This window comes from Scylla paramamosain, chromosome 14 (assembly GCF_035594125.1).
Source record: "Scylla paramamosain isolate STU-SP2022 chromosome 14, ASM3559412v1, whole genome shotgun sequence".
NCBI lineage: Eukaryota > Metazoa > Arthropoda > Malacostraca > Decapoda > Portunidae > Scylla > Scylla paramamosain.
Genome location: NC_087164.1, coordinates 25,512,831 through 25,538,519, shown reverse-complemented (window position 1 = coordinate 25,538,519; position 25,689 = coordinate 25,512,831). Strand labels below are relative to the sequence as shown.

Genomic DNA, 25,689 nt, shown 5'->3' with positions numbered 1-25,689 from the left:
GTGTCACCGGAAACTACTTCAAATTATAAAACAAGACGAGAGTGGCTTGAGCGGCGCGAAGCTGAGGCCGGGCAAGGAAGCCTTCCCTATTAACCCAGACGCCTCCTGACGTGGAAGGCGAGTCAACAGAGTGATAAACATCCCAGGAGTGGCGAGGTGTATTCACGCCGGAGTTGTGGCCGTCCGGGGTATACAAAAGCCAATGTTTGCTCAATTACAGTCCCTTTCTTCCCGACTCTCCCTCGCCACAACACCTGCCGCCTGAGCTTAGCAGGCGCTCTCGCTACCTCCTCTTCTCCTCCTTCTTCTGCTTCCTCTGAACTCTTAAAATAATGGATTGCACTAATTCTTTCCTTTCTGACTTTGTATGCTGAGGTGAAGTGTAACTCAAGTGTTTGCGTCCCTTCTCTGGTGTCTATGTGGCTGTTTTCCCAATATAACCTTCCTTCCTTCCTTCCTTCCTTACTGACTGGGTGAAGGGAGCCGTGAAAGGGTTCAGTCTCCTGGGCTCTGTGATGTTCAGGAAAGGGACTAGTTACTGCTGGACGCGAGAACTCACGGCGACCACATTCAGGTGCACCGAGGAAGCACAGCGGAAATGAAAGCGAAAGCGTGTTTCTCTGAGTGAGAGAGAGAGAGAGAGAGAGAGAGAGAGAGTTAAAGGACTGGTTAGGTAGCGCTGTCCAGGGTGGAGAGAGACAGAGACCGCTACATTTCCCGCCGAGAAACTGGAGGTCGTACACAGGATCGAATTCTTTAGCTGAGCACTGCACCTTACAGCCACGCCGTCCCCAGAGAGAGAGAGAGAGAGAGAGAGAGAGAGAGAGAGAGAGAGAGAGAGAGAGAGAGAGAGAGAGAGAGAGAGAGAGAGAGACGCAAAGTAACCGGTCAACAAAGCTCTCAACGTCCTCAAGAGCATTATTAGGGTCAGGTCTTGGTTGTTCCTTCAGAGTCCGCGAGAAAGAAGTTGGTAGTGTTTTGTTTCGCACTCCTGAATCTGTCTCTTTCTTTCCTCCCTTCTCGTCAGGCCCTGAGTTTGGAAGCACGTATCTGTAAACCCATAGAACCTATTAACCCTCTCATTTCTGGAGGTCGAGGTGTGAAGAGACGCATGTTATGGGGCGAATTTATTCCCGGCTAGTTGAGGGAGATCCAAAAGCGAAACTAGTCGGGGATAAACTCGTCCCAGAACACCCGTGTCTCTTTTCATCTCTATTTCCAACTTGTCAAAATGTCTTAACCTTTCATTTCTAGTCTTTTTTTTTTATACTTAATCACCTACAACTTTTTATGAGGACAAAAGTACAAAATTAACCTTCTATTGTCTCCTTTCCTTCACTGTGTCCGTGTAAACCATTCATTCTCGTATCTCATTCACCTTTTCTTCTTCATGATTCAAGAACCAGGGACAGTATTCTCGAACACTTCAGCATCTTATCCCAGCTCCTTATAAACAACTGTGACAAAAATTACATGGTATTCTCTTGTATGCTTTTCTTGATTCTGGAGGCAATGCAGCAAGAATTCTGTGTACTGCCAATGGAAGAACCCCCAAAGTGTTTCAGAATACGTACCGCGAATAGTCTCCGTAGCTCCTTATGCTAGAATTCTTGCGTGTTTTCTTTCTCTATTTACTCTTATGTTTCTTTTATTTTTCACAACGTTTTCCGCGTTTCCACATTGTTACTCCGTTATGGTCGAGGCGCCATATTGTTTTTCGAGGCTCCTGTAAAGCGAATACGTACCTGCTTCTCTCTCTCTCTCTCTCTCTCTCTCTCTCTCTCTCTCTCTCTCTCTCTCTCTCTCTCTCTCTCTCTCTCTCTCTCTCTCCATTTTCTTTTTTTAACCTTCTTCAGCCTTTTGTCCTCCTGGGGTCGTCTGGGTGTGTCCCCCGCGGGTGTGTGTCTGTACCGCGTCTCCCCGCCTCTCCTCCTAACCCTCGCTACTGCCTTCGAGAACTACTGTAGTATTTGCCAGCATTATTCATTGGGATCTTCTTTAACGAGCCACGTTCCTTGATCAAAGGTTACCGGGTTTTTAAATATTTACTTGCATTTATTTATTCATTTATTTATTTATTTTTATGGACAGATTTTATTAGTGTTATAGGAAAGAATTTATGGGTGTGGTAGTTTTTTTTTTTTTTAAGTGCTTCAAAAAAAATCGTGATGTTGCATAGATGGTGAAGGATTCTTAATTAGACAGAAATATGTATATACTTCTCAAAGATTGCTGAGTCATCGTAGTCGCCATCAGGTCGTTGTTGTTGTTGTTGTTGTTGTTGTTGTTGTTGTTGTTGTTCGTTTTCTTGCTTTTGTTGTTGTTGTTGCTGCCACTGCTGCTGTTGTTGTTTATTTTTAGTATAAATCACCATGATAACTGCTTCATTTTCCGAAACCATCTATTAAAGTAAAAAAATTATTAAGCTGTGATGTAAATACAAATTTTCTTTTATCGAATATATTCACGCACGTGGCCTTTTCTTTGCTAGCTCATCAGTTCCATGGCGTTCAATTTTAATGTGAGAGTGTGTTGGGAGGTGACGATTGGCGGGAGGGACGAAGGTACGACGTCTGGGTCTTGGTATATTGATGCACTTAGTTTATTAACAATGTCTTTGATGCATGGAACGGTTAAGTGAACATACGAGTTGTCATGACTCCTACTGAGACTGGAAACAATGTACGTGTAGATTGTAATTAACTAAGATTTTACCGGATTTAAGTATTGACTGAAACCATCGGTGGCATTCTCTGTGTTGCATCCTTTATTAAAAGTGAATGTCTTAGAATGTAAGCTAGCGCAAAAAAACAAATGTATATGTCTTTTTTTGGTGAGGATAACGTGTTCTTTCTTATTTCTGAACCTAAATGAAACAAGAACTTTGCCAGACACCTTGCACGTCTTTCATGTGTTATTTTTTTCTATTTCATTTTTATTGGTTTTAAAGGTTACATACGAGAGATTCTGAATGTGATATTATGTTAAGAAGAAATGAATAACCTTAGAACACACACACACACACACACACACACACACACACACACACACACACACTTTATCTATTGTGAAAGTGTAGCTGTTTCATGTCCAGGAAAGTCTATTGTACCACTGAGATCCTCCTGACTCAACATTTATTTTAAGGGCACTGCATGTCACTTGAAATACCAAGTCACACGTTTCGAAAGAGAGTCCATTTTCTTTTTTTTTCTTTTTTTTTTTCTCTTCTTCTTTTAGAATTCTTCATTTATTACACATGCGGAGTGCGAATGGGGGAATGAGAGTTCTGTATCAAAGGACTCACCAGTCACTGTTCCGCGTCCCCAGTCATGCTTCGTTCTGCGGTGACACGAAACCCTTTGAAGCACTTAACGCTCCCATTAGCTCTTATTTCATAGACCAGAGAAATTATCCAGGTTTTTTTTTTCCTTTTACGTAACAATGACACTGGCCTAGGGCAATAAAAAGAGCGAAAAAGTTAGTGTCTTCCCTATCAATGTCACAAAATCCACGTTAACTATTACAGGTTCTCAGTATTAATGAAATGTGGTGTGAGCTGAACGTTTGACTCCAGAAGACATGACTAACAACATAAGGAGCGGTTGAGTATTTCAGATCTTTGAATGCTTGTACTTCCATTCCTTCCAGTATAATCTCCGGTTACTCCAATGAAATAACGTCCCATAATGTCATCAAAATGGTAAATCATAACTGGAATTACGAAGCGCGCACATTAATAAGGAACCCCTTCACCCTAGAATTAATCACCGTTGAGACTGAATCGTGAAACCTGTGAATATGAACACTTGTGCTGCTTTGGTGTGCAGGTAGTAGTCTTGATCAGCATGCCAGTAGGACCACGTTTCACCATTCCCATAGACAGCGAATTCATTTTAAAAGTTCCATACGTCCTGATTTGTGAGTCGATTTTTTCCCTAACAATAATAACCTTTCAATACTGTAGGTCGCAATGTGTAAATCTACGAGGTCAGCTAGGGAGGTTTAAGCACATTCCACTCCAGCCTTGCCTTGTTTGGGGATCAGTGCAGGCTTAGTGACGAGCGTGTTCCCTTCATGCTAGGGCATCGAGTGGTCTTTGGTTGCCACACTCCGTTATGTGCACTCCCTCTTCACACCTCCTCGCCTGCTAAGCCTCCACTACGCCACTCTCTCCTCCCTGCTTCCCTGTCTCCCGTCGCGCATGGTTCATGTTCAGAATGTCCCGCGGAAACAACGAAGATACCACTAGCAACCATGATATTAACACTGCCATCCTCTCCCGCTGCTGGTAGAACAATTATCACCATGACAACAACATCGCTAACAATAAAATGGCTACTGTCACGTCAGCACCATCACCACCACCAAGCCCTGTCAATTTCACCACCACCACCACCACCACTGTTGTCTCCAGGAATAGTAGCAACAACAACAACAACAACAACAACGAGGCACACACAGGAGTCAGGAAGGTGAAACTAGGATTGTTGGGGAAGTTGTCTGGCGGAGTTTGGGAACGGCAAGAACTGATTGACGTTGCGGGCGGAACGATGGACAGGTCTAGCGCACTTCACCAGAAACGGATGACCTTCACCTGGTGACTCTGATATGATTGCCCGGGATCAGTGGTGTGGCCCAGTAAACTCAAATTACGTAATGGGTTATCTCACTTCACACAAAATTATTTACAGGGAGGGAAAAGCTGGAATAAGATACTCTTGACCTTTAAAATTCAGTATGTTATGTTATGTTATGTGTGTATGTGTGTGTGTGTGTGTGTGTGTGTGTGTGTGTGTGTGTACAGGGTGAGAACTTATCACCCAAACCCTTGATGGAGGGAGAGTGAGAGGCAAAGCGGCTTACCTTTCAACATTTGCTTTTATATATAGATGGTGTTATGAATTACTTCCATTTATGTTTCTACAAAGAAGTAACTCAAGTTCAGACAAATTTTCATGTTTCATTGATAAATTACTCCTTTGTCTTTTGTGTGTGAACTAAAGGACTCTGGGATGCTTGTGACTCGCCTTTCGTCAGAAATGCCTGGCTTGCTGTGTTGGTATGAAGAAAAAAATCAAAGACCAAACTTCCAAACTTCATGTTTTCATTTCACACAAGTGTTAACAATGTATTTGTGCCACCAAAGGACGACCTCTTCACAACCTTATTAATGTATACGGTATCACGTGCGTGTATGTATAGGCTAATACTTTAAAGACGTACAACAAAGAAAGGTCAAACACCTAAAAAAAAAAAAGAAATACATTATATATATATATATATATATATATATATATATATATATATATATATATATATATATATATATATATATATATATATATATATATATATATATATATATATTAAAAATCACTCCTATGACAGCTGGTGAGCGAGTCACTCACGGGGACACATGTACGTAGACAAGCGACAAAAAAAAAAAAAAAGTGTTCCCAGCCGCGCCCCTCCAGCCTAACACCCCGAGGCCAGTGTGCCGTGGAGGGAAGGTGAAAGTGGTCGGTGAAGGCTTTTCTGTGCCTTCCTGCCTTGATTCCCTACGCCTCCCCCCGCCTCACACAGGAAGGAGTCTTGAATTTTTAAGAAGTGTGGAGGGTGACGGGGCGTGGCCGGTGTGAGGGGGCGGGCACCTCTTCAGTGTGTGTGTGTGTGTGTGTGTGTGTGTGTGTGAAACATTCATACAAGGAAAATATAGGTTGTTGACTGCGCCTTAATATTTAATGAATATTCGTGCACCTTCCTAGGGGGGAAAAAGCCAGGTTATTAAGCTAAATTTTACACACACACACACACACACACACACACACACACACACACACACACACACACACACACACACACACACACACACACACACACACACACACACACACACACACACACACCTGCGTCTCTGATTAAGTAGGCAGTCATTCCCTCCTCCACCTCCTTTACTCATCCATATTGCATTTTTTTCCCCCCTTTTCTTTTCCTCCTCAAATGACTGAAATGCAATACCATCCCAGTGCGAACTTTTTATTTATGTATTTATTTATTTATTTTATTTTATTTTATTTATGTATTTATGTATTCATTTATTTTTTACACCAACGTCATCCTGTCCAACTGCACTGTCGCATAGAGCTGTTTTTTTTTTTTTTTTTTATCTATTTATTTATTTATTTTTATTTATTTTATTTTTTTTTTCACTCTCTCCGTCTGTCGTCTGTCGGGGGGGAAAACAGTTGATGCCATAAAACCACGCCGCTTATCGTCATGTCGCCACTATTTGTCAGTTTTCCTTCACTTGTAGCGGGTTATATTTGACGCATGCTTCCCCCACTCCCCCCCTCCTCCCTCCTCTTCACATTATGACTTTTACACCACAGATCGTATTACTGATAATTATTTCTGTGTACTTTTTTTTTTTTTCCCCTAATTTCCCATTCCCATTTTGAGACCTATATGATTTGTAGATGTTCCTTAAAACCTACCTGTGATTTTGGTGACGTTACTTCTTGTCCCTCTTGCGAAATATTCCTTCAATCTTTGGGTTTTATTTCCTTCATTCTTTTCCACTCTTCATTTTTCTATTTATGTATCTATTTCATGTATTTATTTAGTTTTTGAGTGTGTAATTTATCGTGGCAACAGTAATGGAAGTTTCCCTGATTAACTCCTCGCCGACCTCCTTCCCGCTCACTACCTCCCCGCTAAGCCTCGCTCCGCCCTTGCCAAGTGTGAGCCTATCGACCTGGTCACTCTTGGCGCGCCCTGTTCATCACCTTGGCTACCTTACTTTCATATCTCAGTCAAAACCTCCTTTACCTTGTTGTTGTTGTTGTTGCTGGTGTCGTTGTTGTTGTTGTTGTTGTTGTTGTTGTTGTTGTTGTTGTTGTTGTTGCTCTTTTTTTTTCTTTTCTTCTTCTTCTTCTTCTTCTTCTTCATTATCTTCTTTATATTCTCCTTCTCCTCCTCCTCCTCCTCCTCCTTCCTGATATATGTTCAGGGAAGCCTCAGTGATCCTGGTTACCTTACATTTTTACAACAAAGTTTATCTCTCCGAAATAAAAGAACTGCTTCCCAAGTTTGAGAAAAAAGTAATTATTCTTTTGTTCACTTACTATTCACGTCTTCCTATTGTGACAAACACACAGCAAGAAAGAATTATATTAGAATACTTCGCTTATCTGCGGCTTATCTAGGGAACGAGAATACAATATGTTATGTGTAATACTTATTTCTGTTACTTATTACCATCTACTTAAGTGCATTTCCCACGTAGCGAATCACATGCACAGTATTGCCAGTAACACCGATGTCCCAGTGTGGTGCATCCCAAGACGTACTCAGACATGCTCTCGACTTCACCTTCCCTCGCCTCCCCTCACCAGCTCTCAGGTGATCCGCTTATGTCTCAGATAGGAAAGTCATTCTATGCCGTCCCCTTGTAAGGCTCTTCAATACGTCTCAAAAGAGAAGAAAAGCCGACTGAAAATAATGTTGATATATTTATAAGAATTCACTGTACCTTGACTTACTTTACTGTGATAACACAAAACAAGCAAATATATAACATTATATGACGTTGACCATTTGTGACTAAGTATCTTCGAGCTACTGACGACAAACTATGACCGTGGACTCAACCTGTTGTAGTGTAATGCTATTTTTCTCCCCTGGGCTGTGTTCGGTCTCGCTCTCCTGTATAGGTGAGCGATTTGGGCTTCTGTTAGCGTTCCAACTTGCTTAGTCTCATGCCTCGTCCTCAAGACAAGCTTCCCTGAAAGTGGTTTATAGATCGTAAGAATTGCCTGGCTGGGTTGAAGGATCTGAAGTTTTTTGCTAATTTGGACCACACGTGACGACTCTCTCTCTCTCTCTCTCTCTCTCTCTCTCTCTCTCTCTCTCTCTCTCTCTCTCTCTCTCTCTCTCTCTCTCTCTAATACCTATTTTTTTTCTTTTCTTTTGGGGGACTTAAATATTCTATAACTGTTTTTTTCTTTTCTTTTCTTTGGGGGTACTCATAAATATTCTACTTTTCCATCCTTCCTTGTGGTGACCATGCACTAAACTAACAGGATAAAGCTGCTAAGCGACGAGACGACATTGACGTAACCAAAGTACCCGAGGCGCCAGAACTCAGCGTGACTAAGACAGACTAGTGCTGTGTGTGTGTGTGTGTGTGTGTGTGTGTGAGGAGGAGAGTGAAACTAGAGTGTGGGCAGGACTGTGATGGATGGTGTTTCCTTAAGCCAACGTGGGGACAAGGTAGGAATACTATACCTACTGAAGGGGCAACTCAAAGGGCGCTACAGGGAGGGGATGCTGAAGGAGCGACTGGCGGAGGGTTGAAGGAGAAAGATTACCAAAAAAAGACGTCGAAAATTTCCTCATGAAGTCGTCTCGAGCCAAATGAGATGCTTACGAGTTAAGCTCCTACGATCCTCCTCCTCCTCCTCCTCCTCCTCCTCCTTCTCCCCCTTCTCTTACTTCTCCTATTCATCCTCCTCTTCTTGCTCCTTCTCCTTCTCCTTCTCTTCCTCCTCCTCCTCCTTATAAGATGCCGTTAAACGTAAACAGATTTTAAGTGCCTTACATAAACCAAAGGAAAATATATATTACGTTGTGCTAAAGGAAAACTTTTATCTATTTTATTTTTTTTCTGGCGAGACGCAGCTAAGTCGCCAAATACTTAGCGTTACATGAGAGAATCCGTCTTTCCGCGACACAAGCAGTTAATCTTCGCATCTTTTCGCTTCGTTAAAAAAAATAAATAAATAAATAAAAAAAAATCAAGCAAAAATTCATCAAGCAAAAAAAAAAAAAGAAGAAGCGATCAACGTAAAGTGACTGAGATTGTAAAGTCACCATGTGAAGGTAAAATGTTCAGAGGCGATACCTGCAATTTATTTTCGCATCCCTTCGTCTCATAAAAAAAAAAAAAAAAAAAATTCGACGAAGAATGACTGAAATTGTAACGTTCTCATGTGGAAGCGAAATGTAAAAAAAAAAAAAAAAAAACGCATCGACAAGACTGATTGATGGCTTCTCTCCTTCTTTGTTCTCAGAAGCTCCGTCCCCAGAGAGAACCTTGAAGAAACTAACTTTTTTTTTTCCTGATACCAAGAAACGAAATCGAATAATGATCGTAATGAAAAAAGGTGACAGAAGGCATTAGGTATCACTGGATGTGCCTTTTCAAGTAACACCGCAGTTGAGCAATAAAGTATTTGGCTGCAGCATTGGGATGTGACTGTAAGCTCACCGTCATCACTGGGCTGTTTTCATGCTTTAGATATTAATTGAATAGTAAGTAAAATACATGAATTACTACTACTACTACTACTACTACTACTACGACCACCACGACCCTAGCAAAGGGCGCAAAGCAGGGTCTGTACAGCTGCAAGAGCCGGTTTGATATCTTTAATGCGTCACCATCATAAGCCGCTTGTCAACCGCAGAGTCGGTCACCGGCTTAACTTTTAGACTGCTGTGGCTCCTTAAGCTGAACAAATAGGGGCCAGATTTCCGAGTGTCATTTCGAAAGACATCTCTGCCACTGATTGCGAAAGGAACGATCGAGTAGTTGAAGACTTAATAGCAATTTTCTTCAGTAATATCGCCTCAGATAACAAGGCCCATTTTCTGAAACGTTTCTGCGCCGCACCTCGACTACTTCCCAAGGGCTCTAGATGAGGTGACACGGGTTTTCAAGAGTGCTTATACGGTTCTAGTGACAGGTTTCTGCATTATTAACAGGAAAAACACTCTTGAGGGCCAGGTTAGTCATCTCTGTGGCCTTTGATAGCAGTCGTGGTGAGAAAGCAAAGTGTTTAAGAAGACAGGAATAAGTGTGAGGTAATGGTAATTTACTTATTGGCTTAGTAAATATAATATACAGTGACGGACAGACAGTGAACGAGAGAGAGAGAGAGAGAGAGAACGCACAGATAGTTAGTATATCCGTATTTCACATTACCCTCTTACTTAACGACGTATCATCACCACTACCGTCACCACCACCACCACCACCACGATCACCACCATCACCGCCATCATCATCATCAAAACTCCCGGCAAGTCAGACATGGCGGGGAGGTTATCATTCTCCCTAAGGCCGTCACTCAGTCGCTAATGAGCCCCTGACGACGCTGTTATCCTCCCTGCCCTCCCTCCCTTATCCTTCTCCCTTCCACTACTCCTTTCCCAGCCTCTCTTCCTTCCTTACCCCTCTCCCACCACAGTCTCCCTTCCTCTCCTCTCTAAACTATCCTTCTCTCCTCCCTGCCCCTCTCCCTTTCTCTCTCCCTTCCTTACCTCTCACTACTCCTCTCCCATCCCAGTCTGTTTCTCGCTTCTCATCCCTCTCCTCTCCTCTGTTTTTCCATCAGCTTTCGTCCACCCTGCCCCTCCTCAGTCACCGTTCCCCAGCGCTGCTCTTTCACGGGAGGAAGAGGAGGAGAGGGATTTGAATCTACGTAATCGTTCTGCGTATGAATTCAAGGCTTTGTTTTTTTGGATCTTATATTCTTGTGTGTGTGTGTCTAGACTCTAAATGCTCTTAAGGTCACGTATCTCAATAAGGTTGCAGATAACGGCGTGTTTGTAATATTATTGTTATAGTTATCATTATGAATGTATGGAGGAGAGGAAATTTCATGCATATTGCGTGATTATACTACCTTGGTTCTACGTATAAAGCCTGTCGTACTTCCTTGCACACACACACACACACACACACGGAAAAAAATAACTTACATACAAGGTTAATTAAACAACAAAGTAAACACACACACACACACACACACACACACACACACACACACACACACACACACACACACACACACACCAAGTGGTAGTTTAAAGGTTAAGCAACAATTATACAGCTTTGTGATTCGTCTCTGATCACACACACACACACACACACACACACACACACACACACACACACACACACACACACAGGGCAGTTAAGCTTGTGAGAGTGTAGTTTTAACACCACACCATACCACCACCACCACCACACCACACCACACCACACCACCACAACAGACCCGGGACATCCCCCAATTCCAGTCTCTCCGTTAATGTTCATTGTGTTAGTAGAAGTATATGGCAGGTCAGAATATAAAGTGCAGTCCGATCTGGGTCCGGTTCCTTCTCGCGAGTTTCAAAATTAATTGCCGTACGTAAAAAATAACGGACGAGACGGGCATTTATCCTACCTTCCTCCCTCCCTGTACACTATTTAGTTAAACCGTGTTGTTTCCAGATTCAGACGAGAAGAAAAGCCAGAATAAACCACGAAAATAGACAAATAACCACCAAAATGCCCCAAATAAGGCTTAAATAAAGTGCATGTTGCAGCCTGTTCAGGGCGCCCACCATGAAAACAGAGACCTTTCCTCCACCTTGCCCGCGTCTGTTCATAAATATTTCCCTCAATTTCTAGCGTTTTCCAGGTATTTCCAGGTGTTCTCCAGAATAAGATGTGTAAACTGTTGTATAGTAGTAGTAGAAGGAGGAGGAAGAAATGAGGAATGGAAGGAGAGGAGATGGAGGAGGAAGGAGGAATGGAGGCGTAGGACGGGTGGAAAGTAGTGGTAGTAGTAGTAGTAGTAGGAGGAGGAGGAGGAGGAGGAGGAGGAGGAGGAGGAGGAATTAATGAGGAATGGAGGTGGAGAAGAAAGAATAGGAGAAAATGAGAAATGGAGGAGGAGGAGAAGGAGGAGGAATTAATGAGGAATGGAGGTGGAGAAGAAAGAATAGGAGAAAATGAGAAATGGAGGAGGAGGAGGAGGAGCAAGAAGGGAGGAGGAATGGATGAGAAAGGGGTTCTCTCTCTCTCTCTCTCTCTCTCTCTCTCTCTCTCTCTCTCTCTCTCTCTCTCTCTCTCTCTCTCTCTCTCTCTGGATGATTTAAGTGTTGGGTATGTACACGCAGTTTTCCCACTTATATTTCCAACAAAAGTGACATCTGTCATCCTTTATTCATGGCAGCTGTCATTGGCTAGAGCTGCCTCTGACGGGTATCTTAGGCCTGCCTTCTTCCTCTCCCCCTCCACATCCCCCTTCCCGTCCGTCTTCCCCACTCTCTCTCTCATGCCTTTCATTCCTCCTCCACCCCACACTCTCTCTCTCTCTCTCTCTCTCTCTCTCTCTCTCTCTCTCTCTCTCTCTCTCATATATATAAGGAGATAAAAACACCAACACCTATGGGTACTTTCTAATGACAGTTCAGTTACTAAACAAAGGTGGATACAATGTAATCCAAACTGGTGCTTACACTTAACGAGAGGCAGGACAGCGTCTTGTAGCCTTCATCACCGCCCCCTCGTCTCTCCAGAGATGAATCCATAGACCCAAGGGAATAATGACCTCTCACTACCCTCCACCTGCGCTGTGGGTGATATGTGTGTGTGTGTGTGTGTGTTATATTGTAAAATTTATTTTGAACGTTTAGATATGAGAGAGAGAGAGAGAGAGAGAGAGAGAGAGAGAGAGAGAGAGAGAGAGAGAGAGAGAGAGAGAGAGAGAGAGAGAGGTGTCATATAACTAAAATTATTTGCAGTAGTGTTCAAAGGTTACCATATTTTCCTGTGCGGTGTTCATAAGGAAAGCGAGCACAGTTGTTGGTCATGAATGGTAAATGGCAAAAGAAATAAATGCATCCGTAGCTTTTCTTTCTTATCCATGGAAAAGGGAAAGAAAAAATCTAATACACTGATATTTTTCTTACGAGAACTATACTGTGATTCTTTTATGCGTATTCTATTAACAGTTTATGATGAAGTTCAAGGTGATATAACTCACTGTACTCGTGTAGGCGTTTCACCATATTTGCCTGGTATTTCTGTGTCATGTTATGTGGAGTACCGTCACTGGTGCAGCCAACACCACACCTGCTGGCTGGAGTTACCGAGGTTGTAGAGCGGTTTCGAAATGTTCTGAGATTGGAAGCCGTGACTTTGTTCCTTCCACAATAAGCTGCAATCAGCGAGACGATGGTCGGAGCCAGGCCAGCATATCAAAGTCAGCTCGGTGCTTTGGTGGTAACGGTCTCTTCCCCGCAGGATACGGCGCGGCGTCGCCCAGGACTCAGAAGGGGAAGATTTTCTGCATCTTTTATGGCCTGATCGGCTGTTCCTCGGGGATCCTCTTCTTCAACCTGTTCCTGGAGCGAATCATCACCCTGCTTGCCTTCATTATGAGGTTAGTGTCGCTGGTTAGTCTGATTTGCACTTAGTGTGTAAGGTCAACGGAGTGTGTCACAACCATCATCATATATTCCTCCTCATGCGAAATACAAACATATGCAAAGTACTAATGATGGTGAAGAATTAATCTGAAGTATGTACTAATAAATGGAAGATGCTCTTTATGTACGCACTTGACATACATATTTCAACACGGTTATGGAAGGCCATTTAGAAACTGGCCTAACCTAACACAGATTTAAAAGAAGCTCATCTCTTATTAAGAATGTAAACAGGACTCGGCAAACGCCTATACTTAATGCTCTTATCTGTTATTTCTTTTTCTAAATCTTCATATGTTGCCTCGCTCAATTTGTCCACCTTGAAGCTCTCTTACTTTATGGAAGGAAATCGTGGTGCAATACGCTACCTGGAACGTAAACTTAAGCATCCTCTCCCCTATGTATATATATGTAACCAACTTCAGGAGACGCCACGAGATGAAGCAGAAGCGGCGGGCGGCAGCGGCGATGGGGGCAGACAGTGTGGTGGAGAACGGGGAGCGGCGAGGCTCTCAGGACTCCATGGAAGACTCCAGCCTGGACGCCTGGAAGCCCTCCGTGTACTGGGTGATGTTTTATCTCTCCATTGCCTCAATCATCGTCGCCTTCCTTGGGGCCATTATGTTTATGGAGGTGAGTCATCAAGCAAAACACACACACACACACACACACACACACACGATATGAGACATTTTCACGGAATATCAGGAATTTTTGAGACTCCTCTGAGGAACTGAGAACATTGGGTGTGGAAGCACTACTACTCATTCTCAGTAATGACAGAAATTACTCTACTTCGATCCAGAAGTTTTCTTATTTAACATTATTCTGCACAGACGATTAAACATGGACAATATAGCACGGAACTTACAGAGGAGTATTTGAAAGGAAAGCAAGATGGAGGAATGAGAACAGCAGCATGCGCAAGGAAATGTGTATGAACAGGAGAAAATGGACACTTCTGCCTCTGAGGACGTGGTATTAAGATAGATGGAGAGATGAATGTGGTTTGCAGTTCGTCCGTTGCTCAGGTGTAAAGGTAGCATCACCTGTCATGTTTTGCCCTTGCAGGTTGAGGAGTGGACCTATGGAGACGCCATCTACTTCTGCTTCATCTCCTTTGCAACCATTGGCTTCGGTGACTTTGTCTCTGCTCAGGTACTGTTGGATCCAAGTTTCTCTTATCTGTCTCTACCAGTGAAAGTGTGTTCATGTTCCAAAGCGATGCATGTCGTGCACATATTCTATAATCATGTAGTAGAATAATTTTGCGAAGCTAGTTTTCAGGATATGAGATTTCCTTGTATTGTATCACATGGTCCCGTCCATCGTGCATCAGCAATAAGCTCCACAGGTATTGGGAAAAGTAATTACATTTTTTTTTTTTTACTCCAGTTTTTTTTTTTCTTTAAATAGCAAGTTTAAAAAATCGTGTTAAAACCGATAAGGCAGCTTGGTACATAAAAACCCTCATTTTCATTCATTTATAAATGTATGTTATTTGCTGTCAGCAGGGTGAAGAAAAATTTAAGTAACATAATTTGGTTGGCAGTCTTGTCAGCAAACTGGTGTCGCTCTGCCTTTACTCAATCTATCGAAGGCAAAAATTTAATGTATTATATCGAGAATAATTGTTGCGGCATATCTCTTAGTACAAGTAGCATTTGGTGTCAGTAGTTAATCTAGAATAGTCTTCAGTATCCCTTGAAATCACTAATCAGCCAAAATAGAACAAGAGACAGGTGTTAGCGTCGATGTTCTCAGCCTATCGTGTCTGCTATGTAATGAACAGTAATTAAGAATAAAGAACATAATTATCTTCAAAACTGCAGGCGCTCTTGATATAAGCAACATATTTTTATGTAAAAGAAGACCTTTTACCAGTATTTTCTTTTTTTTTTTTTTTTTTGTTGCACTAATTTACCATTCCACTGTTTGCTTTTCACCTTCGTATGATTGTGTCTTCTGATTCAGAAACCCAACGCGTTCTATGGTCCGGGTCTGCACGCCTACCGCTTCTTCAACTTCACTGTGCTGGTGTTGGGCTGCTGCTGCATCTACTCCCTCTTCAACGTCATCTCCATCACTATCAAACAATTCCTCAACTGTATCATTAAGGTAATAATTCTCTCTCTCTCTCTCTCTCTCTCTCTCTCTCTCTCTCTCTCTCTCTCTCTCTCTCTCTCTCTCTCTCTCTCTCTCTCTGGGAATATTAATATCATTTTATATTTGCATGTACGCATCATTATTTTCATGTGATTTCTCTTTGCAATTATTAAATCCTATCCTAGTGTAAAAATGTGAAGTTAGTGTGTAAATCATATAGTGCCTTCCCCGATATTCATTCAAAATTTTGTCATGTGTTACTATCCAGCAGATGTCATTAGTGGGGTTAGGGTTTGCGTTTGCCTTGGTGGTTCCGTCACTGGTCAGCCATGTATGAGCATATCATCAGTCATCACCCTCGTTTCTTCCCCCGCGAGTCCTAACTGCACGTTCGTACCGCAGCGCACCGCGACTTGCTGTGCAGGAGGCCAGTGCAGGTCTGCTCCTCGCAGGAATGCTATTTCTCCCTCACGCCAAAATAAGCATTCCATCAAACGAATGGATGGAGACATTGATTCCATGTACGGCTCAGAGACAGAGAGGAAGCTGTCTGGCGAGATGGTATCCATGAGGGAGTACATCTCCACCAACAAGGTCAGTACTCATCATTGTACACCTAAGAAACTTGTTTATAAGATAAAAAGAAACAAATTTAGTAAAACGCAGAGGGTGAGAGAGAGAAAGCAAGAAATGTTTCATGCACATAGGTCAGGATGTAAAAATATTATTAATAGGGTGATTCAGTTTCATTAATATTTTCGTTTACTTCCATAATGGTGCAGAGTGCCCTGGTCCTGCCACGGATACAGGAACAGGTACAACCTGGCACATCAGTGTAATCACTGCACCACCCCGTACCTTGTAACTGTAGTTGGTGGATGAACACATGTATCAGTGTTTGTTGCAATGTTGTGTAGGATTATCCATGTGGGCTGTCAACACTTGTTCCAGTAACATTGTCTTATCATTCGGGACACATCTTGCTTTCCTGCAGCCTATAAGGACGGAAAAACAAATGTTGCACTGCATGAAGAAAAAAAATCAGTGAAATTAGACTTCTAACTTATATGTTGCTAGTGATCTTTTCTTCTACCAGTTTTGGATATTCTCCCTTGAACTCAAAAGAAAAAAAAAAGAAAAGCATTGCCAAGTCAAAGCTGGATATTGTTTTTCTTGAAGCAGAATACTATTTGTACCGAGTCACTGACTGACAGGTGACCCAAGGCCTCCCGTGTTTTCACTGGGTAATGCGTCGTGTCCATTTTGTTTAATCATTTTCCCTGAAAATGAGAAAAGATTTAATATAATCCGCATGAATAGCATTTTAACACATCCCGTTTTTATTACAGGGAACATATATATATATATATATATATATATATATATATATATATATATATATATATATATATATATATATATATATATATATATATATATATATATATATATATATATATATATATATATATATATATATATATATATATATATATTTTTTTTTTTTTTTTTTTTTTTTTTTTTTAATCATTATTGAGTGACACGGGGCTCTAAATTAGTCATGTTGATCTGGAAACAACAAAGACTTCCAGCTTATTATTATTATTATTATTATTATTATTATTATTATTATTATTATTATTATTATTATTATTATTATAATTATTATTATTATTATAAATGGCAGTAGCAGAGTAGTAGTAGTAGTAGTAGTAGTAGTAGTAGTAGTAGTAGTAGTAGTAGTAATAGTAGTAGTAGTAGTAGTAGTAGTAGTAGCAGCAGCAGCAGCAGCAGCAGCAGCAGCAGCAACAGTAATAGTAGTATCATCATCATTATCATAAATATTAATAATACCATCACTATTACTATATTATCAAATTGCAGTACACGTAGTAACACCAGTGACTGGTTCCTCCAGGTTCCCCCCACGTGGGGCTGTCTCCTTACGCCGCTTCTCGAAGGTCATCACAGTAAAAGTTTCCTTACTTTATTGTCATGCAACATATAACTTTGTGACAGGCCTGCTGCTGTCAGTAACAATGGATTTTGCATTGGAGACTGTGATCCACTAACGACATTGCGATTAAAGCAATAATTGGACTGCACTAGAATGACACAGCAAGTAATGTCACCTTGTGTTCCTATATTTTAGCTCTTTACTACCAAGACTTCTGATATAAGACAAATATTACCAGTGCTAAAACATATCGCTTATTACTTCACACAAAAATCAAGAGAACGCAATGAATTTCAATTACATAAGAAGAGGATGATTGAAACAACTTTATAAGCATCCTACTTTTTTTTACCTCATCCTTGTTTAGTCTTTTTACCCTTTAAATTTACGCTAGTTTTCAACATGTGAATGGTATTAGGTGCTGCATGAACAGTGAGGGCGGCAAGTGTTGTTCCCGCTGTATCATTCATAAATCATATATCTGGTGACAAGAGAAGGAGTTTATTGAAAACAGACACCCAAGAGTGATGTTAAGGATAATATTCCCCACATATATACGTACATATATATATTTTTTTCTTTCTTTTTGCATCAAAACAGAATTTTCAGGGGGAAAAAAGCACAACGATATTTGAATATGCTATGTTAATTATTTGAATGAATTTATTTACTTTTGTTTCACAAAAATATCCTTAGTATATCTATGGGATAACAACTGATTATATAGATTTTACTTTTTTTTCATATCCGTGCATCATTTTAAAAAGCAATTTCATGTTCATAATTATTGCTAATAAGGAACAAAGAAAGACATCACTCGCTGTGTCACCTTCAGTGCAATCCACTACTGGAAAACTCAGACGTGTTTCTGCACAAGCACTAGTTCTCAGGCAACGCTGCCCTGTTCACTGCACTGCCATCACCAAGGTGTTGTTTCAGCTCACGCTTCATCGGTGTACTTTTTCCACAATTTCGTGAATGATTCTCACACGCCACTTGTGTTTTGATGAAAAGAGAGAGAGAGAGAGAGAGAGAGAGAGAGAGAGAGAGAGAGAGAGAGAGAGAGAGAGAGAGAGAGAATGGTTTATCCACTACCAACAAATAAGCTATTCTTCCTAATGAACACTGGATATGTTTGTATATTCTTTTTATTACCTCTTTTAAAAGTGACAAACTATAGCTGTGATATGAATTTTGTTTAAGAAAACTTTTCTTCATGTCACTAATCTGCTGGATTCCACTGATGGCTCATAGAAACAACATTCTTGACACAGGTTTCGCTGGCGGTGATGCAGAAACAACTGTACGAAACGGCGCAGCTTGGCCGGGGCCACACGTCTGCGCCCTACCAGAGGCCTGCCAATGACGAGCGCTTCACCCCAGGCCAGGTGGGACCACTGGCCATCGCCTCTTCCAAGTTGTGCGAAGGGCGCTCCTAGCCACGCACAGAACTCATCCCTATGGGTGGCGCTCCCACCTCTGCGACAGTGCAAAGGTGCAAAAGTAGAAATATGCATATTTTCGTACCCGTGGTTATCTTTGCCAAATGTAAATGTTATTGCAGCGTTTGTTTATCTGGTAAGCAATGAAGAGGAAGGTTATGATATTTCAAAGGAGTTGCTCAGATCTACTTTGCTCCTTCTGTTATCATAGCATTTTTTTCAAGGACATAGTAGTGAATATATGCCTAGAGATAACTAGTCTTGTCTATACCCTGCAGTATATTGGACTAACTCTGCTGTAGCCTCTGTCAACCATATTTAAGAAAAGATTCACTTTGCAGCACCATGTTTTACTCTTCCTTAATATCCTTTCAATAAAGATACAAAAAAAAAACAGAGCTGAAATACACGGCTTTATTTCTTTCATATGTGTTCTGATTCTCCATTATTTCCCTAATCTCTTTAGTAATCTTTCCACATCGCAGTTACTTTTATACATTGTCTGTCTATACGTCTTGTGGCATGACGTAGACCATACATCCTGCCGCCGAGAACTTTTGAGAAATTCATGTACCCCAAAGCCTTGGATAGTTAATAAAAAAAAAATAAAATAAAATAAAATATATATATATATATATATATATATATATATATATATATATATATATATATATATATATATATATATATATATATATATATATATATATATATATATATATGACATTTTTCTCCAGTTTTATTACTGGAAATATATCAAGGAAAGTATTAGATCTCTATTTTAAGCATAGAAAATAGTTATTCGGTTATAAATAATTGTTATATAGGTGCTAAACCTATAATTAAACAATCCCACATCTCAAACACATGAAGTGCGAGTTGCGTCGGAGTGTAATATACTAATATAATACATAAATTTGTAATGCTTTAATCTCAATTTAGATTAATTTCTTACATGACACTTCCTAAAACACCTGTTCGTACTGGACACTCTTATACACACTGGCTACGTCATGTACCCCTCCATGTAGCTATTCCATTGTTTCCAGTTACTTTGAAAAAATTAATGGACCTTGGGGTGCACCATGAACCCAGGTTGACTGTCACTGGCGTCTATCTATCGATCCAGTCTTCCAAACATTCACTTGAACATTTCCATGGTCATCGTCTTTATGAGTTTTGTTAGTAGTTATGTTTGTGTTGTTGAGTACTGCATCTGTAATTAGCCAACCACCCGGAGGTACTCCTACTGTGTTCTCGAATTACTGGTTGGAGGATGCAGCAGTGACCGATGAGTGACCAAGACCGCTATCATGGTAAATAATCATGGTAAGAAACCGCAGCAAGAGTGTGTAGTTTGCGCTTCTCAGGAGCCGACTATAAAAGGAACCTAAAGTGTGCCTTATTTTTTTATTTATTTATTTATTTTATTTTTTTACCAATATATTTGTGGTAGGTATAGGTAGATATGTACACTTACGCTTAAGGCCTACACAGGAGAGAGGTTAGTTCCCCCTAAACGTCATTTAGAGCACGCATTGGGCGCGTGAAAGAAAACGAGAGAGAGTAGGAGTGGTGAAGGAAGGTACTCCCGTCAAGTTACCCGGAGGGACTCGAAGCTCCACAAACCGGCTGCAAGAGTAAATGTGAGACCTGACTTCTGAGTATTACATGGACAATCAGATGGACTCATCAGAGCACGCATCAGCTGCCTCCTGTCAACACATTTAACCTGACCCCGGGGTCAGGATGAGGTAGAACGTCTGAGCGGGATACACGCAGGTTAGTGTATTTCAAAGTGGTGTTAGTTAATGTTTTCATTTTAATCAGGATCATAGTCAACACGTGATTATTCTTAAGTTTCTACAATGTTTTCTTGGCTTTCATATATATATATATATATATATATATATATATATATATATATATATATATATATATATATATATATATATATATATATATATATATATATATATATATATATATATATATATATATATATATATATATATATATTTTTTTTTTTTTTAATGGTGTAACTTTTTTCAAGATGTTATCCACATGTTTGGGAGATTGCTAGTCATATAAAAGAAATATATAGAGTATGAACGTTTGCCTGAAGAATACTAGTATTAGGGTACATCGTTCCTGCCAGGGCCACCTCTCCGTAAACGCAGAACGCGCGCTGTGTGTAGGGTCTCATCTTCCATGGGGTCCACATTTTGCGCGAGGGGACACATTTGCCCAAATGCGCAATGGATGTGCATGTGCGCTACCGTGAGACGCGTAGAGAGGATAGTGTGCCTCCAAATAAAATTTCGCTTAGGGTACCAATTTGGTTAGGGGCGGCCTTGTTTCCTGCAATTAACGAAGACAAAAGAGAATAATTTTTGAGTGGATTTTTTTTTTTTTTTTACTTGTAATCACAATAATATACTACTGGCCAGTGGTATTGATCAGTATAGTTAATCCTTATGTGTGCCTTTCATGAATCATGGATCAAGTCTAAATGGGGTCATAGCTCTGTTGTTACACATACATATACATTCTGCAAGCATCATGCAAAGGAAATATGCAAGGTCATGAAAATGTGTTCTGTGAGCCTTGCTATATAAATTTAGTTTCTGATATTTACCATACAGTAGAAGTAAGAAAAAAAATCTATAATATGTTTTTAAAAAGTTTCTAGAAAAACAGGCATGCATCAAGATAGAGTTTGTCAAGATTAGTATAGGGATCAAATGCTAAAAGGTTATTTTATTCATCTAGAAAATATCCAGCTTACGTTTTTAAAATTCAGCTCATGAATATGAAATTAAGGAAAGATTCATATGCAGGTGATAATTTCAGGTAAAGAAAGTAACATTGAATAATTTGCTACCATTTGAAAAAAAAAAAAAAAGTGCACATTACTAGCAACTTTTGATCAATAACACTGAAAATATATTAGCATTTTTATCATGAGTAATAGGAAGCTTTAGAGGGAAATGAAACAACACAAATGGAAAATCTCTTACTACATATATTTTCATTGTATTTTCTCTATAAATGTGATTCCAATGTATTTCGCAACACCAGACAAACCACATCGGAGATTACAGGAACTGGTTTAAACTTCATCAAAAATAATCATTGACTCTTTAAGGAGAATAAGGGTTGGAGACTCCATACAGCTATCTTTGTGAACATTTTTGAGCCTTCAAGGAAAATATCTGATGGAGCTTCAGTACATACAAGAGACATCAGTGTACAGAGAAAGGTAAAGCAACCATAAAAACCCACATTCATATTTAGACAATTTTTTGACATGTGTACTGCGAAGTGGTTTACATGTTACCCCATCCACCCTAACTTTAATTGTGAACTTGTCCAGCATAAAGAGAGTGAGGGTTACTTGGATCAGAATGTTGTAATTAATACTGAATATATCCATGAAATGATTGGTACTACATTATACTGCCTGCCTCTACCAGCACAGGAAAGAAACACAGACAGATAGTGTTTAAGGCACATTGATATTGATGTGAAAAAGTAATAGCAATGTGATGTGTAAATTAGAAGAGGTTATTTCTTGTTTCTATGCAAAAGTTACACTTGTTGAAAGGTGACTACCTATATATATATATATATATATATATATATATATATATATATATATATATATATATATATATATATATATATATATATATATATATATATATATATATATATATATATATATATATATAATTTTTTTTTTATCATTTTAGTTTTTTTTCTTTTTTTTCTTTTTTTTGCCATGGATAGGGTAGAGAAAACTTTGATTTTCACTGTATAATGAAAATGTGCCTGATGAATGAAAAAAAGGTTTCCAGTGAGTATTGATCTGAGGTGCATTCGATCACAAGAAAAAATGTTGCTTGTCATTCATTAATTTTTATCTTGGATGTTAAACCTGGGAGCTGTTGATGTGTAATGTGAATGTATTTAATTATGCATGAAAGTTGAAAAAGAATTGTTAGTGTTTGGAAGAAAAGATGAAGGGTACAAACAGCTTATGAATCTTATCAATAAAAAAAATATGAAGGTGATATAGAAAGGCAATAATACTTTCTTGTCCATGCCATTACTTTATGAGAGAGTGGTAGGCAAATATCCTTCATCCTGTGAAAGGATCAGCTTTAACATTCAAGTTGTGACAGCTAATTTCAGGCACATTTTATCAACTACCTACAATTTAGGATGAACAACTCCAGTGTCATTGCAGTTAGATGAATAGGAGGGGCATGGATATGTACAGTTAAAGCCAGAAGTCAAGTAACTTTATCCTATTACTTCCAATGTGCTCAGCATTTTTTTCTCTCAAAGTCCTCTGATCTGCTGATAGTCTTATAATATTTGACAGTCAGAAGATTCTCATTAGATCAAAGGAGATCATAGGATTAAAGACTGAGGGCAAAATGTTAAAAATACTGGAAGAGTATTAAAGTTACTCAGCTTCTGACTTGACTGTACCTGAGAATACAAACCATCACACTAAGGTATTTAGTGTGTACTTAAAACAACAAATATGTCAAACATAGAGCATTCCTACTAGATGCTTGATATTTAAGTTGGAAGTGTGCATGTGTTCTATTATTTCACTTCAGTATTGTTCAGTTTACCAATCTTCCAGTATAACTTTGTCAAGATTGGTGCAGTGGCATCTTTCTATTTTTAAACATTTTTTATTTATTTATTTATTTTTGTTTTATTTTTTTACATGCAGGAAAAAAAATCATTAAATATGTAAGGATTTGATCAAATATGGATAATACATGTAAAGGAAGTATTGAAGCTAACATGGTGAAATTAACTAGCAGAAATGAGATGTACATAAATGAAAACCAATCACTGTGGTGTTGGGGGAAAGGATGCAACTATGGATACCTGTGATGGATGTACTCTATCCCATCCCTTCCTTCATGTGCTTCACCTTCTAAGTCAAAGCAATGATGAGGGCTCTCTCTCTCTCTCTCTCTCTCTCTCTCTCTCTCTCTCTCTCTCTCTCTCTCTCTCTCTCTCTCTCTCTCTCTCTCTCTCTCTCTCTCTCTCTCTCTCTCTCTCTCTCTCTCTCTCTCTCTCTCTCTCTCTCTCTCTCTCTCTCTCTCTCTCTCTCTCTCTCTCTTTTTTTTTTTTCATCAAGTCTTATATTTTTCTATGAACATTGCAGTAGATCTTCCACCTTTTAGCTAGGGATCTTGTCAGGTAACAGAAGATAAAATAATGATTGTGGCAGAAGAATGTTAGATCCTAATGAACACTGAATAGTTAAGTTTTAAGTAAAGATGGACTAACAGCTGTGGCTAAGAAGATCTAAAAGTTGGGATTATGTGGACAGGTTCAGACATTGGGTGTGGTAGAAGAAATAAATGAAGGATCTGCCATCCTTATATCAGAAAGAATGTGAAAGAGAATATTAGTGATGTGGATGGGAAGATGCAAAGACAGCATAAAGTATACAGTGGGTTCTTAAATTATACCTTTGTGAATGACTGTGTCCCCATAGATCTGAAGACAAGTAGAAATAAAATTGTGTTGTAGAATAAATTGAACCATTAAGAACTAAAGAGATGGAGTGTTGAAATGTTAACAAGAAGTAATCTGTTACTGCACCAAGGTACAACTTGACTTTAAAGGGAAAAAATGTACCTGAAGACCAGACATGGGGTTGTGAGGTTGTTTTGTGCATATAGGTAATGCTGAAGTGAACATTTGCATAAGTGTATTAGATGGAATTTGAATATGATTGCAATTGCAGGCAACACTAATGATTACATATGAAAAGAATGTGCAAAATTGATAAATGTGTTTGACTGTTTGTGGATGTCAAAGCAGGAGGCAAGTGTGTTTAAAAAATCAGGCTTTGGGATGAAAATGGCTTGAAGGGTTGAATCTTAGAAATTTTCCATTTTCATATAGAATTTTGAATCATTCTCCATTTGCATAAATTAAACTTGTTAGAAGATTTTAATGTTCACCACCAGCTTTGGCCATCACTTTCCTTAACTAACTTGGTGTACAAACCATAACTGTGCCCAACAACTCCAAGGAACTGGTGTAGCACTCTGCTTTTATGTCCATCAGCCAAGGAAATGCACCCAACATTAACCTTTCACTGCTACAACTCTTCTATCTGTAGGTTTCTTTCTTTATTTCCATTTTTTTATGCCACTCCTGCATTATTTTTGTATTCGGCAAAGTGGAACTGGTTCAGGCATTACATCTTTACTAAGGTGGATTATTTTGGGCTATACTATTCTGCTTCTGTGAATGATTACTGCCACCTTGTCAGAGATATGTGTAGTTGCTGTGTTGCTGGTTGAAAGTGATTGATTGTCCCTGATATACAGTAATATCTTCCTCATAGTTTTTTATTTGTAATTATTGGTCCAACTGATGATTATTTGGGTTTTCCTCTTCTACCATGATCCTTTTCATTTAGACAATTTTTAAAGATACTGCATTATGGTCTCCCTGTATTTCAGAAAGCTTTCCTTCTTAATGCAGGTGATTGTACACCCTGCATGATCAGACTTTTATGTGACACTATTTGGTAAAAGTTTGCCAACATATTCCTTGTCTCAAAGATGGATGAGCACAATATGAAGACCCTATACATTTCTAGCAAACAACTTTGACATCTTGCTTTCCTGAAGTCCATTGATGGAAATATTTGGCAGGAAGATTTTACAATAAACATTTCCCTGGCTTTCTTAACAAGATGTTTATAATACTTTCTTAAAAGGCTTCATGAAATCTTTGTTGTGACCTTTAGATATCAAAAGGTTTTATTAAGGTGTAAGATTTATCAGTTGTAATGTTGCTTCTCCTTGAATGGCTGATTCCTTTTGTAATCTGAGAGGTGCCTGTGATGTGAAGAGGATGGGTGTG

The 25,689-nt window shown here is 39.5% G+C and overlaps 2 protein-coding genes across 25 annotated transcripts in view; both read left to right on the top strand.

Annotated features, from left to right (window-relative positions):
• The window catches only part of LOC135107077 (potassium channel subfamily K member 13-like), a 112,520-nt gene extending 93,409 nt beyond the window's left edge, over positions 1–19,111 (top strand). For 3 of the 5 annotated variants that reach the window (XM_064016698.1, XM_064016699.1, XM_064016697.1), the window contains 7 exons: positions 13,082–13,220; positions 13,692–13,899; positions 14,338–14,424; positions 15,241–15,384; positions 15,775–15,966; positions 16,155–16,187; positions 18,604–19,111. In XM_064016698.1, coding sequence (XP_063872768.1) covers positions 13,082–13,220; positions 13,692–13,899; positions 14,338–14,424; positions 15,241–15,384; positions 15,775–15,966; positions 16,155–16,187; positions 18,604–18,768 — 968 coding nt within the window. In that variant the 3' untranslated portion in view covers positions 18,769–19,111. The remainder of the gene's footprint in view (positions 1–13,081; positions 13,221–13,691; positions 13,900–14,337; positions 14,425–15,240; positions 15,385–15,774; positions 15,967–16,154; positions 16,188–18,603) is intronic. The other 2 variants (XM_064016700.1, XM_064016701.1) reach the window with 2 other exon arrangements.
• Positions 19,112–20,316: 1,205 nt separating this feature from the next.
• LOC135107073 (uncharacterized) overlaps positions 20,317–25,689 on the top strand; it is a 64,556-nt gene continuing 59,183 nt past the window's right edge. For 6 of the 20 annotated variants that reach the window (XR_010271572.1, XR_010271581.1, XR_010271577.1 and 3 more), the window contains exon 1: positions 20,326–20,553. The gene's annotated coding sequence lies outside the window, so the exon portion shown is untranslated. Of the gene's footprint in view, positions 20,554–25,689 lie in introns of all 20 variants that reach the window. The other 14 variants (XR_010271578.1, XR_010271573.1, XR_010271579.1 and 11 more) reach the window with 7 other exon arrangements.